The sequence below is a fragment of the Micropterus dolomieu genome, linkage group LG10 (assembly GCF_021292245.1).
Source record: "Micropterus dolomieu isolate WLL.071019.BEF.003 ecotype Adirondacks linkage group LG10, ASM2129224v1, whole genome shotgun sequence".
Classification (NCBI taxonomy): Eukaryota; Metazoa; Chordata; class Actinopteri; order Centrarchiformes; family Centrarchidae; genus Micropterus; species Micropterus dolomieu.
The window spans coordinates 29,155,993-29,169,987 of NC_060159.1; the positions used below are offsets into that span (position 1 = coordinate 29,155,993).

The window sequence follows — 13,995 nt, forward strand, 5'->3', positions numbered from 1 at the left end:
GTTCATTATTTTACATGTTCTGCTCTCCTTTGTTGAAATGTTTTCATTTACTATATGTTTTTTATTTCGCCATACATTTAAATCCACACAGAAACCCAAAATAAACAGATTGGAATAAATCCAAAGATGAACCCATCAACCTTTAGACTTAAAGGACTCCGGCCCAGCAAGCTTTATCAGGCGGCCATCTTTGTTTGGGTCAAGAAGTCAGACAGAACATCTGTTGTTCCAGCAGGACAGGAGCGTCTGAGGGTTTCAGGAGGTTTGTTCTCTGCCTAATTTCTGATGATTTGATGAAGCAGGCTGAGGGATTCAGACTTCACCTTCTGTCTCAGAGGAATCTGATAAACTGTGTGATGGACGCAGGAAGGAAGAGACTCGTTACCACAATTAACTCCTGTTTACTTCACTTCCTGCTGCTAAACCCTCTCTGTGTCTGTATGAACACACAAAACTCTGATTGTTTTATTTAACATTAAAAACATTTAAAAAATGATTTGCACCAAAGTCGTCAGGAGAAAGTCGTGTGAATAATGAATGAATTCAGAGTTCATACAAGTCTGGAGCACAACTCTGTGATTTTCCATGAAAGATTAAAGTCTGCAAACACAGAATATTACAACCTGATGTTTTTGCATGTTTAAAAAATGTTCCAGGTGAAAACCTTTCTGGATCTGTGAGGACCGTGTCTGAAGTTTACTTTAGAGGAAGAAGATGGAACCGCAGTTTGACCTCTGCAGAACGAGACGCTCACCTCAGTCAGAGAAACAGGAAGTAACCACAGACCTTAAACCTTTATTTCCTGCTCAGCTTTTCAAAACAAACTGGGGATCAATTCATCTTTAATGTTTTGTCATGAAACATCTTAAAGTCCCACTGAAGTGGAAATTACTTTTCACATTTTTGATATTAAAACAATCTCAAACTGCGTCTTGCTCCCTGACTGACTCCTCTCAGGTTCTACCTGTGATCCTGGATGTTTTGTAAAGAAACTAGAAGATCTAGGTCTGTGTTTGGGTTCAGGACCTTGATCTGGATCTTCTCCACCGTCTCCATGGCAGCTGCAGGAGCTTCGTCTCCCTCACATGGGGAAGACGAGGAAGCCGCTGAAGGTGCTGCGGCGACTCTGATCGAAGATGCTATTCTGGGCCCAGAGGACGACCCAGAGCCGGTCCCCCTCCTCCAGGACCAGCGCCATGCCGTTGGAGCCGCTGACATGGCTGCCCCTGGAGTCGTAGATGGCAAACATGTTCTCCCCGTTCTTTAGCAGTGCTGCGTTCAGGGTCCCCGGGTTTCCAACACAACCGGTGAACCGGACGTAGTAGAGTCCCTTCACTGGGGCTGTGAAGACGCCTGCAGACAAAGAACAGGGAGAAACAGCTCCTTGATAGATGATATTTGGTTCAGGACTGAAAATATTCAGCGTCAGAAATCCTACTCAAAGACCGCATCACCTGCAGCAAACACGTCGAGCTCACCTGGAGACCGCCAGAGCAAAGCTCTACTTCTACAACAAACTTTTATTCCTTTAAAAACAGACAAAACATGTGTCTGAAACAGCCCCACATCTGACGTCCTGAACCTGAACAGGTGGGTCGTACCTGTGTCTGGGTTGTAAGCGTTGCCGATGTTTGTCGTCACCCTCTTGAACACCAGCGCGGTGTCATTGTCAAAAGGCCCGTGATGGGTTTCCTGTTCAGCGGTGACGAGGGAGGCCGAGAACGCCACCTGAGATTTACCTGCAGGAGACAGAAAAGGTTTGCTGGTTCCCTTCAGCTGAGACAGACCAGTACCACTGTGAGAGGACTCTGCAGGTCCAGGGAGGAATCGAGTCTACAGCCATAAAATCCACGTGGACGGAGGCTGAGAACTAACAGCTGTTCCAGTTTTTATAGTGAAACTACTTCCTGTCACGAGGTCTGAAGAGTAAAATCTGTTTTAATATTTACCTGAATACAGACGTTCTGTAAACCTGAAATCTTTATCATGTGGGTACCAGAGTAAAGCATTTAGAAAGTCTGTAATCTGCCTGTCAGACTGACCTGTGTCCTCCTCCAGTTTCTCCACCCGGGCCAACAGCTGCTGCAGCAGAACTCCCAGGTCTTCGTCTCCTTCTGACTGAAGCCCGACCGGACCACAGACCAGCACCACCACCAGAAACCAGCCAGACCCCATCTGAACCTGAGGATGAGCGGACTGCAGAGGGCTGCGGTGTCCTGGATCAGACCCTCAGTGACTAATGACAGCTTCATGACCTCTGGTCAGAACGAAGCTCCTGTTTGAACACGAAGTTTGTTGGACTTTGGTCGTCACAAACACACAAACATGACGTGCTAATCCGTCTGACTCGCTTCTTAGGACTAAAAACACAAAATTATTGACCGGGGAAGTTTGGATTTCCGTGTTCCACCAACCAGGTGAGCCGACTTTGAGGAAAGCGTCAGATGAAGGGATTTAGTGTCCCGACCGTCACCTCTGGAAAAAACACTTACTACTCTGTAATCCATCAGCTGATAATCTGAGCTGTACTCTGGAAGAGTGAACAAAAGGGTCACATCACTGTTCCCTCACCTGTACAAATAAATCAACTATGAAACGAAGGTAGCTTCAGATCTGCTCCCACCCGGTCAGGTCCAGGTCTGACCTGATGAGCTCTGAGCTGATTGCAGCTGGTGTTAATCCCGTCAGACGAGGATCGGATCATCCCTCATCTCCTGATTATACTTTGTTTTATTGATTTTTATTTTTAACCCAACAGTCCCTGAAACTCTGCCGTACGTCGCCATCGCCCACGTGTACATAAACAAGTACCCAGTCCTGTTTTTACTGCCTCAAGCCCTTCAGGTACTTCCAGTCCAACAGACTTGGTCCCGTCTAACGTTATTTTACCTGTGGAGTGACACCTGTGCACACCTGGCCCGCCGCTGACTTTTTTGAAGGTACAATAGTTAGGATTTTTCTATGCTGTTAGCAGACTTTAAAGACCTGTCAAATATTCACATTAATAAAAATATTTACATGTATTATTGATTAGCTTGACATTTTAAAGAAAATAATCCTTTAACCTTCATGTGTGTAATTTAAAAGAAAATCGCTCAGATTTAGTTATTTAGTGTCTCTGCATCAACAGAGCTGTCAATCACTGTGGGAGTGACAGCAGCATCATCCAATCATGGGGTTTGAGCACTGTAGGTGGGCGGGGCTTCATCGTGGTTTATATTTGGGTCACCAGTTCAGGGCAGGATGTCAAGTTATGAAACACATGCTGTTTGACAGTTTATGCTACGGCTCCCCCATGTGGACAAACAGCGAGCTGCAGGAGAGCAGCTGGAATAACGACGACACACTAATAATAATTATTATATCAATAAGTTCACACTCCGTTAACGTCACCCATGCATAAGATTCAAGTTGAAACTAAATGAGCGGATGGTCTCTGGGGTTTTAGGTTGAGGTAAACTGATTAAATGATCCATCCACAGTGAGTGCTGCTTTCTGCCGGCTCAGGTCGTTACCCCAGGTGTCTGACACCTTTGCTTTTAACAGGAAACTGAAGTCTCGCTAAAGGGCAGTTCTTGCTCAGAATCTCATGAGGCGAGTTGTTGCAGGAAGACACGGTGGAAACTAGAGTCAAAGCTGGAGAGAGGACATTGTTGAGTAACAAAATAAAGTCTTGCTAGCAGCTCCTCTAAGAACAAAAAAAGTACCACAAACTCCCTCGTTTCCAACGGAGTCTTCCTGCAACAACTCGCCTCTCACCAGATTTCAGAGAGACACTTCGGGCAGGGCTCAGGTTTAAAAATACCAATATTGTCCTTTAAATCAGTTTGGTAAGATTTTATTTTGAAGAAATTTAAATGTTTAATTTCATCCCCGTGTAGTTTGACTGATGGCTGACCGTCAGGAAAAGGAAGGAAACTCCAGGCGCCTTTGCTATAAACTTTTATGTAAAACAAAGCACAAACACACTAAGACATTTCTCCACAAACTGAATTCACTTGGTTTATTAAGAGCTTAAGAAAGGCTTGTGTTTATTTTCAGAGATCAGAGCGGCATCCTTTAAAAACTCCACAAACTGAACATCAGTGAGAAAAACAAAACCACCTGAACGCACAAAGACCAGAACAAACGTCACCTGACGGGTCTGAAACAAGTGCCGACACCATCGACCCCGCGTTTCTGTCCACCAGCAGCTAAACCGCCGATTGCAGGTCGAGTTCCTGACGCAGCAGATATCTGAGATCTTGATAAAGCGAGCCGACTCGGATCAAAGTGCCATTTCACTAAACTGGTTTAGTTTGATTCGCCGTGCATCACAGCCGCATGTGAACACAGCTGGTTTCTCTCCAGGTCCAGTGAATTAAATTAACCGATTGTAAATCCAACAGAGAAAAACAGCGGCGTCCCCGTCAAAGCGCCGATTGTCCGACTAACCGAGGACGGACAGAACTGGTCTCCGTTGGTTCTGAAGTGGTTTCAGCTGGTTCAGGACTGGTTTGCAATGATCTTTCAGCTAGCTAATGTTCACTTGGTTTTGTTCTGAACTGGTCAGGAAGTTTCAGTCATGGTTTAAGGTGGATCCGAATGTTTGGTTTCAGCGGTTTATGCTGCTTCAGAACTGGTTTTGGTTGCTTTGGACCTGGATTTGAACTGGTTTAGGGAGATTTCTCATATGAATTATATTAGTTCTGGAATACCTGTCTGGAACTGGTTTGTACTGGTTGCAGACTGGTGTGGTCGGTTCTGAATTGGTTTTGGTTGGTGTTGAAATACTTTGTCCTAGTTCTGAAGTGGTTTGGAAATGGTTTAGGTTAGTTCTGATGTGGTTTCAGCTGGTCCACAGCTGATTTACAAGGTAGATTTATTTATCATTTTACAGCCGTAGTGATGGTACTCCATCACAGCTGGTTTAGACGTTTCTGAAATGGCTTGGTTCTAAACACACGTGCTGTGGTCTTGTTTAGAGTAATGGCCTTAGCAGCCAGAACACAAGCACAGTGAAACACATTTTCCTGACTCATAAGGCAACAGAAGCCGCCGTTCTTCCCCAGACAGAAGACCTGTGAAGTTTGAAAACCAACAGCTGCTCCGGTCTGAATCGGAGCTTCAGAGTTGGTAAACTCGTGTTTGTATGAGAACGCACCACTAAAGGCCGAGTGGGAACGTTCACTCCTCTCATTGGTTAGATGTGTCGAGAGAGAAATCAAGCTTCTATCAGCCCAAAGATCAACAAGGCTGCGTGGTCATGGTCAGTCCCAGTCCGACTGAGAGTCGTGCTCCCGTTAGCTGCTAGCAGCTGTTGATTTCACATCCCAGGATGCAAAGCACACCTGGCTATGGATTTGTTCGACTTATAGGAAGTCAGATCGAGGTCAGATCACGTTCCAGAATTATTTTGTGACCGGATAAGACTACGTCCTCTAAAGGGTCTGCTTTGGTCCTCACCTGAGTACGCTTGCTTTTTAAATCTGCCCCAACGAATCGTACCGAGGAGGAAAAGGAACCAGAGTCCGATTCAACCAGACTTAACAGCGCAGGCTTGGAAAGGCCCTTAAAGTCCAGTCCAGCACACGGTTCCAGAGCGGACCACTTCTAGTGTTTTGTGTTTCAACCTTTTCACAATCTAATGTTTAAATATTCACTTTGAAACAGGGGGGTCCGTACTTGTGCCTGTCCATCCCCCAGCATGCATCTCTGCAGAAAAGACAGAAAGGAAAACGAGACGACGAACCACTGTTACAGTAAAGGCACCAATCACAGAGCATGATATCATCGTGACGCAGTGAACGCAAAGCCGAAAAATGTCTGAAGGAGAAGGGAAGACGAGTATCAGTGTGCGATCAAACTCATAAAACAGAACGCAGTCTTTCACTAACTACAACATTAAAAAAAACTCGCCGTGTTTCATCTTCAGGGACGCTGGTATCCTGGGAAACGAGTTGACGTCAAAGCTCGAACACTTTGAGGCCTCGCAGCCCTCTGACATGCCGACAGCCGCTTCACAGACAGGTCGCTCCAAAAAGAAACCCAACTGGGCGTCTTAAAGGTACGCCACCTTTGGACCGGCATCACCAGACCGCCCCCATTCATTGTTTCATATGTTATTGTCAATTTTATATTCATTATTTATAATAATAATATTTTCCACCAACAGTGTTTAACGTTAAGCACCAAAATACCTACGTAGCAACAAAGCGGACTGACTCCCCTCCCCGGTTATTCCGACTCTGAAGCGCCTCCCTCTGGACACAAAAGGGGGCCCCATCGATCAGCAGTGTTTTCGGTCGCACCGGTTTTGACTTCTTTTGGAGTTCACTGCCGGTCTTCCCGTGCGTTCACACTGTGAGCAACACAATCATGAACCAAACAGGTGGAGAGGCACGGTGGGAGTTTCCTCGACAGGCCCGTAGAGCCGTGGGCTGGAGACCAGTCGAGAAACACCAACAGAAAATAAAAACTTAAAGTCTCTTAAATCCAAACTTGACTTTGGTACGTTTTAGTGCGAATGCGAGTTGCTCTTTAACTAGTTACTTAGTTACTCAACAGAACATTAAATTCTCCAGTGTGAGGATCTGCTCATTATGTTTCGTCTCAATCTCAGTTTTACTTCTTTGGGTTTTTGGACTCGGGGACCTAAAGATGGATCCCTGTTCCTGTCTGATGCTCCAAATGAGCTAAAATGCAAATATCATGTTTATATATCATCTTTTATATAAAAATCCAGCTTCTTTATAAATATTCTAAATAATAACACATCTAGCTTCGTATGAACAGTGAGGACAGTTAAGGTTTCCAAACTTGATCGTTCTCCGCCTAATGTGATTGTTTCAGCGACACGAGTTAATTCTGACTTTTATCAGGTGCTGGGGAGAAACTTCTCATCATATCCTGAAAGTAAGCTGAGACGCCCGTCTGCTTAACGTCTTTTCATCGGCACAGAGTAAAAAGCTGCACAGGTGCCATCAGAGTCATGACAGAGCGACCAATCATCAGCCCCGCTGCTCGCAGTGTGAACGCCAGTTTAGGTTATGCATATAGTTTAAAAGTGCAGGTTAAAGTCTTTTTGGTGTTCAAGTGCATACATTTGTTCTCACATTTATGGCTTTTAGTAACAAACTAGTATAAATGCAGAGGACGGTTTGGAAAGTTCCTATAGTCTCTTGGTGTGCTTGGAGTTATAGTGGCTCCTCATGTCTTTACGGAGGCGGAACTTCTCTCCACAGACGCCGCAGATGTACAGGTGGACGTCCATGTGCTTCTCCAGCTGTTCTCCCCCGGGGAAGATCTGGAAACACACCTGGCAGATGGTTTCCCCGGCCGACAGGTGGGAGATCATGTGGCGGACGTGGTCGTGTTTGAGGAAGGTTCCCTGGTCGCAGACCGGACACACGTAGCGGGCCATGCCTTTGTGCATGTCGGTGTGCAGCCTGAGCTGGCGCTCCCGCAGGAACTGCTTCCCGCAGGTCTGGCAGGTGAACTGCTTCTCCTTGGTATGGACGGTGTAGTGCTCCCGCAGGTGGCAGCGCTGATAGAAGCCCTTGCCACAGATGCTGCAGAAGTGTTTGCGGCGGTGGTCCGGTTCACTGCTCTCTTCCAGCAGCACCGGGCGGAACAGCTCCTGGTCGTGGCAGGACAAGGCGTGCTCCAGCGCCAGGCTCTCGTTCTGGAACAGCAGGCCGCAGTGAGAGCAGGCTAGGTCGGCCGCCTCCAGCAGGCCCTCTTCCATCCCGTGGGGCTCCTCCAGCAGGGACGCCTCGTCCTCCCCGTGGGAATCCGAGTCGCCGCCTTGGGATTCGCCGCAGCGCTCCGCGTGCTCCTGGAGCTGGCGGCCTTTGATCAGCACCTGGCCACACCTCCCGCAGGCGCATATATGGCCCATGTGGTTGGACAGATAGTGGGCTGACTTGTCCTCCTCTGTTAGCAGAGCACCACAGAGTTCACAGGGGGCACAGTCGGCGTCCAGCTTCTCGTCTTTGACCTTACGAAGCTTCGCAGGGATTCCCGAATCTTCACTGCTGGACATGTGGCCTTCGAAAGGCTCCCTGCTGTTATCCATACCTGAGACGCCGGGCTCTGGTTCCCGGCCTGAACCGGTTTTCTCCCTACGCAAGTCTTTAAGTGTGGCGTCACTGAACAGTGCGCTACAGTCTCTGGCACTGTGTTCACCGACCCGGACCACCTCTATCTCAGGGAATGTGCCTTCTTCTGGTTCCGTCTTGATGGAGACACTCCTGGCCGATCCGGGCTCACCTTCTGGTCCAGCTGCTGACCTGACGGGGAGGTCAGAGTCGGCCTTGGCCTCGGGCCAGTCGTCCTCACCTTTACAGATGACCCTGTGTTCCTCTGTGCTCTCGGAGGCGGAGCTCTCTGCTTTACTGGAGTCGTTGTCACCTTCAACGTTACCTCTTGCCGGATGAAAGGCCTTGCGGTTGGTGCAGGTCAGAATGTGTTCAATTAAAAGCTTCTCGCAGCTGAAGACGAAGCCACAGTCGTCGCAGGTGTAGGTGCGGCCAAACCGAGGACGGTCTTTGAGAGTCGAACTCCTGCCGCTGGACCTCTTTCTCAAATCACACGGCTGCTCGACTCCTCCGTCCACCACCGGGGGTGCCACTATCAAAGGCGTGTTCACCACCTCCTCCACCACCACCGGTCTGCTGATGGTCACTGGAACAGCTGGGCGCCCCGCGGTGCTGTTGACAGCTTTTGGTAAATGCTCCGCTTCCGGTGCAGCAGGCCTCTGCTGCTCGAACATGCGGACTCCAAACATCATCTTCCCGGCGGCGGCTCCTGTGGAGGAACTGGACGAGGAGGCGGAGGAGGACGGTGTGAGGTTGGAGCTCCTGATGTCCCTGAGATCCTCCAGCGAGTCCGGGATGTAGTACATCTGAAGGTACGCCATGGAGGCCTTGAGCTCCTCAAACTCGTAGCTCCCCACGACGATGCGTCCAAGGTACATGAGCTGCAGGATGAGGTCGAAGCACTCGGCACTGATCTGCATGTTGCTGAGGTCCAGACGGCCCGTCCCTTGCTGGTCCCGGATGAACATCATCCTGAAGTAGGAGCTGCAGGCCGCTAGGACGGCCTTGTGCGCCCTGAAGTAGATGTCACCGATGGCGATGAGGCAGTCGCACAGGAAGCCCCACTCCCGCTGGTTGTTGAGCTGCTGGAGGACATGATCGCTGTGGCTCGGCCTCGCCATCGCCCTGCAGACAGAGGAAGACATGAACAGAGAGATGAAACAGCTGCATTCTTCCTGCTGTGAGGTTTCTCTGTGGTCGGCTTTCATAGCGCTGCAGAGTATTTCATAACGTTTGGTTGGCTGTGCTCGGCGAGGCAGAAACGGCTCTGTCCTGCTATGACTCATCAAGACCAGACGTGAGAGTTTTGGGGGCTTTTCAGACTGGATCATTGGTTAATTAGCTGTTTGGGGTTATTTTGCATTTATTGGCTGTTCTGGATCCGTTTAAATCTGTTTTAGTCTTTCTGTCTGAAGTTTGTTGTAAAGTTGTAAAGTTGAGTTTGTGTTTCAGTTTCACTCAGAAAAATGAAGTTAAACTTTTACAGATATCAGAATAAGTCAATTACACCAGTTACAGAACACGATCAGTCTTTATATTCTCATTACACAACATAACGTCACTCAAACACTGAAACTACATTATGAGCCGACGAAGGAGAAAGATGAATGACTGTGTTTGTGTGTGACATCCTGCCGACAACAAAAACCACGTGTGAACTGTTAAACCACACACAGTCACTCGTTACATCTGCCTCTACAGGGATGCACTGATTCGTCTGTTCTGGGATCAGCTCCACTAATAACCTTGCTGAGTGGATCAGGTGTCGGCACCTGGACAGTGTTACAGTCACATTTTAGTCTTTTTGTGTTCCTTTGTTTTATTTTTCCTCAGTGGAAATCTGTAATGACTCGTTTGTTTACAGCGTGATCTAGGTTCTCTCTTGTAATTGTAATATATGTTACGATTAAGTCATGGATTAAAAGGTCGTCAACGAAAATATTTTATCAAAATCTTCGATGACCAATCAACACCGCACGCAGAACGTCAGCGCGCAGAACATGCGCTGGAGGAAGCGGCAGGTGCCGGGCAGAAAAACTGATCCTCAGACGAAAGCTGATGGCCCTCCGCAGGAACGTGTTAAAGCTGTGACGCCCAGTATCTCTACATCTACAGCTGCTTTTATCTCGGTCATAACGTGCGAACAGGCATCACTGTATGTCCGTGGTAACAAAGGTCTGTCTTTGTGAAACGTTTCTTGTAACGGACAGTTGAAGGGTTTGCAGTTTACAGAAATCGGGGCTGACAATCTTTAATATGCTTGTTATTATTTGGAAAACAGACTCTTTAATGAACATGATTCACAGCTGCGCTGGGCTATAAATAAAATAAAGGAAATGTCTCTCTTGAAATTATCCTTATGACATTAATTTTTCTTCCTCTGTGCCGACCAATCCAGTCCTTTCACAACCAGTTTAAAAATGCAGTATTGCTCAATCGTTCTTTATTACCAGTTGCCTTTAAATAGCCCATACAGCCTGCGCAGTGTTGCACAAAACTGATTCCACCTCACTACATGTGGTTCAACGGTTTTCAAAATGAACTGGTGTTAGTTGTGGGCGTTATATTTGAGTTATGGCTGATTGCAGCTCAGCCAGTCCTTTAAAGGGCCAATACACCCAGTAACAGGTAGTTTTCCAAAAAGTGACCGCTGCCTCGACCTTCTGACTTAAATAAGAAAAAGTAGGCAACTAAAGTCTCTAAAGTTGAGGATGTTGGTGTTCGTTGGGCACTGAGCAGTGTGCAAGCAGCTTTATCTGCCAGGAGCTGCTACGCCGACCTAACGTGACCTCAAAGAGAACGCCACAGCAAACTGCATCAGCTGCAGTCAGGAGGTTCGGTGCGAGGGAGGAAGCGGCTCCGACGTGACGAAGCGTTTCTTTCAACACGGCGTGAATCTGAAGGAACGCTTCACCGTGTTCAACGTGTCGCGCTCTCCCAGATCCAGCTAACGCCAACAGCAGCAACGCCTCAGGTACAGAACACAGGTGAGCCGACTTTTACACTGGAGGGAAACCGACCCAGAGACGCCCCTCTAGGACAGAGACTCCTTTCACTTTAGCCATGAAGGGGAGGAGGAGCGAGGAGGAGGAGGGAGATCTGTGGTGAAGGAACCAGAACCCAGAGTCCTGAAGAACCGGATTCAAAACCTGGAGTCTGAATCTATAACATTGAAAGGACACCCGACCCTGAGCTTTAGTCCTTCAGTCCGAGCATAAAGTCCTCCTGAGTGTTTTAGAGTCCATACAGTTTATAATCAGAGGGGAACAGGGCTAATGCTAAGCTAACTGACGCCATTTACTCATGCTGATGTTACCTGGGAGAAAGTGGACTGGGATCACACAGTCCACTTCTCTGCTTGTTGTCAGCAGGTTCAACTTTCTCTGAGGTCTGAAACCTTCACGTTGTAAAAGTGCTGCACAGACGTGTTAAAGAAGTGATGTTCTGCTCATTTTCAGGTTCCTCATCTTATTTAGAGGTTCTACCAGAACACGTACTGCACATCAGAAGCAGAGAAGGGCGGGTCGGCGAGAAGCCGGTAAACTGCTCGGGTTCAGCCGTCCGTGTTGCCGACCGGCTCGGCAACACGGACTTTGGGCTTTTTCACTTTGCAAACCTGTTACAGCACAAAAAAAGAGCTATAACTCAATAAAGTAGAGGGCAAAAGCCAAAAAGCAGAATAACACCTCTTATGTATTATCTAGAGCACGATGACGGTTCTCAAACTTTTCCTGTCAAGCACCCCGTCAGAAACCAAAAAAAGTTTAAGCCCCGGCAAAAGTGAATTTCACTTTTATCGCTCGTTAACATCACTGGAATAAAACTAGATTCAGGTTGGCAGAAGAGTCGAGCTATTCACGCAACCGTAGGTTCTGCGAACGCGGCGTTCCTTTGACCTCGGAGGTCGCAGCTGGGAATGACGTCGACTTGACGGCGTTCCAGTTAAGAAGTCGTCCCCTGAGAACCACTGACCTGCTGATATCTGTCCGACATCTCAGAGGGAACGCTGTTAAAGTGCCACAACCACAAACTAGTTATTATAACAGAGCGTAAAGTCATATTGTATAAAACACATTCATAGATAAAATAACCAGAAGGGAAAATCTGTGTTTAATGAGCGTTAAATAAGGAAAATACTGTCTGAAGCTTCTTCTACCTGTTAAAGAGACTTTACCTGCGTGTAGCTCTTCTCTCTCTGTATATATATATATAATCTGACAGCACATGGGGCCCCGGGCCCCTCTGTGGGTCTGTTAGCTCACGTGCTGTGAGGAGGTCTGATGAGAACCTGAATGTTCCCTGATGAACGGGTGACAGCAGATTACTGCGTGAAACTCGCAGTGTTTGTGAATGAGCACCAGAACCCGTAAGCTAAGACTCACAGCTTACTGTAACTCCCCGCCCGCCCCCGCACCGTCCCCGCGGCCATGCGGGGGGACATTCCCGCAGTCACCCGGCTGTCAAACGCCCAGAAACCCGCGCCGAGAGAGCCGACAGCGCGCCGTGTGAGGCGGTGACAGCGGAAAGCAGCCGGAGCTCCGACGCACCGACGAGCTAAAATGGAGATTACAGCTCTGCGGCGGTTAGCTTCGGCAAGCTAACAGCGGCTAGCATCCATCAGGCCGGAAGCCACTGCGGGTGGCTTTTCAAAATAAAAAGGCAATAAACCGACAAGTGGTGGGCAGACGGAAGGAGGGATGTACGGACTGTTTACACAAACACAAAGTGAATAAAGTTTACGTTTGTTTAACGTGACAACACGAATACGGCGTGCGCGTTCATTTTAAGCGTCTTCTTACTCGTGAAACTCCGATTTCGTTTATTGTGAAAACCCACACCGGACGTAGCAGTTATAAATGCTGCTAGCTTCACGGCTACAGCGCTATCTCTCCCGCAAACAGTCCCGCCACCCCCGCACTGCCACCCGCATTCTGCTAGCACCGAGAGCAGCAGGCCGCGGGGATCTTTCTCTACTTCTCCCGGCCAGGCGGCTCCGAGAGCCGGACAGAAACCCGTCGACTCACCGTGGGTCCCGGAGGCCGGCGGAGGAGCTGTGCGGAGGGTGCGGAGAGTGCGGAGAGTGCGGGGCTCGGGAAGTTTCCTCTGCGGAGGTTTGTTGTTGTGTTCGGGCGGAAAGTTGAGACGAAGGAGCCTCTTCTTCTTCTTCTCCTCCTGCAGGATGAAAGAACTTCCGCACAGACTGCCGCCGCGTCAAGCAGCGCGGAACACAAAATAAAGCACTTCCGGTCAAAAACCGGTGTCAAAATAAACGTAAAATAAAGTTGGTACTTAAAAACAGTTAATACGACGATTTAATGAGCAGAAACTCATCGTGACCTTTGTTTTACAATGAAATTCAGAATTTCAGCCGAGCAGGTTCACACAATTTGAACTCAAACCACATATCTTTTATTTGTTTATTTATTTGGTAAAACTTTGTAAATCATGTAGAACCTCTCTCTTTGTGTCGAGACAGCAACATCACTTTTCTAATCCTCAGTCCAGGTGGTCAAAATTGGAGACGTGAAAAATAAGAACATAATGAAACATGAGTTAGTCAGGATGATGGAAGAGAAATTCTTCCAGACCAAGAGATCAATACAGGATCTGAACCCCCAACCTCATTGAATTCTCCCAGGTAGTGAAGAGGTCAGGGTCAACTGGCACCAGGAAGCCACACAGAAACAGTTTAGTGTCGGGTTGAACAACAGTCCTCCCAATAGTTCTACCCTCACTGCCAAGGTCACAAAGAGAGGACTCACCTTCACCTTCACCTACCTGCAGGGAAAAACTTTACAAAGAGTCCAAATGGCTGTCCAGGATCAGAGGTTTCGTTTGAAGTAGATCCAACTAACAGCGCAGAGCTGTAAACAACAATTACATTTAGAGAGACAGTTAATATACAGTATTCTGACTA

At 47.9% G+C, this 13,995-nt stretch overlaps 2 protein-coding genes across 7 annotated transcripts; both read right to left on the bottom strand.

Annotated features, from left to right (window-relative positions):
* Window positions 1-775: 775 nt before the first annotated feature.
* LOC123977354 (cerebellin-1-like) lies at window positions 776-3,615 on the bottom strand. 2 transcript variants are annotated; one of them, XM_046059981.1, is made up of 4 exons: window positions 2,572-3,615; window positions 2,043-2,275; window positions 1,602-1,739; window positions 776-1,353 (listed from the first exon to the last, which is right to left on the bottom strand). In XM_046059981.1, the coding sequence occupies exons 2-4, from the start codon at window positions 2,173-2,175 to the stop codon at window positions 1,082-1,084; spliced, it is 543 nt and encodes a 180-aa protein (XP_045915937.1). In that variant the 5' UTR covers window positions 2,176-2,275; window positions 2,572-3,615; the 3' UTR covers window positions 776-1,081. The 2 variants fall into 2 exon arrangements, with proteins under 2 accessions (XP_045915937.1, XP_045915936.1); XM_046059980.1 differs by having other exon boundaries at window positions 2,383-3,615.
* Window positions 3,616-3,989: 374 nt separating this feature from the next.
* Window positions 3,990-13,951, bottom strand: zbtb1 (zinc finger and BTB domain containing 1). Of its 5 annotated transcripts, XM_046059916.1 has the most exons (3): window positions 12,253-12,444; window positions 11,943-12,084; window positions 3,990-9,203 (listed from the first exon to the last, which is right to left on the bottom strand). In XM_046059916.1, the coding sequence occupies exons 1-3, from the start codon at window positions 12,302-12,304 to the stop codon at window positions 7,151-7,153; spliced, it is 2,247 nt and encodes a 748-aa protein (XP_045915872.1). In that variant the 5' UTR covers window positions 12,305-12,444; the 3' UTR covers window positions 3,990-7,150. The 5 variants fall into 5 exon arrangements, with proteins under 5 accessions (XP_045915872.1, XP_045915876.1, XP_045915874.1 ...); XM_046059920.1 differs by lacking the exons at window positions 11,943-12,084; window positions 12,253-12,444 and adding an exon at window positions 13,857-13,951; XM_046059918.1 differs by lacking the exons at window positions 11,943-12,084; window positions 12,253-12,444 and adding an exon at window positions 13,103-13,291.
* Window positions 13,952-13,995: the final 44 nt, after the last annotated feature.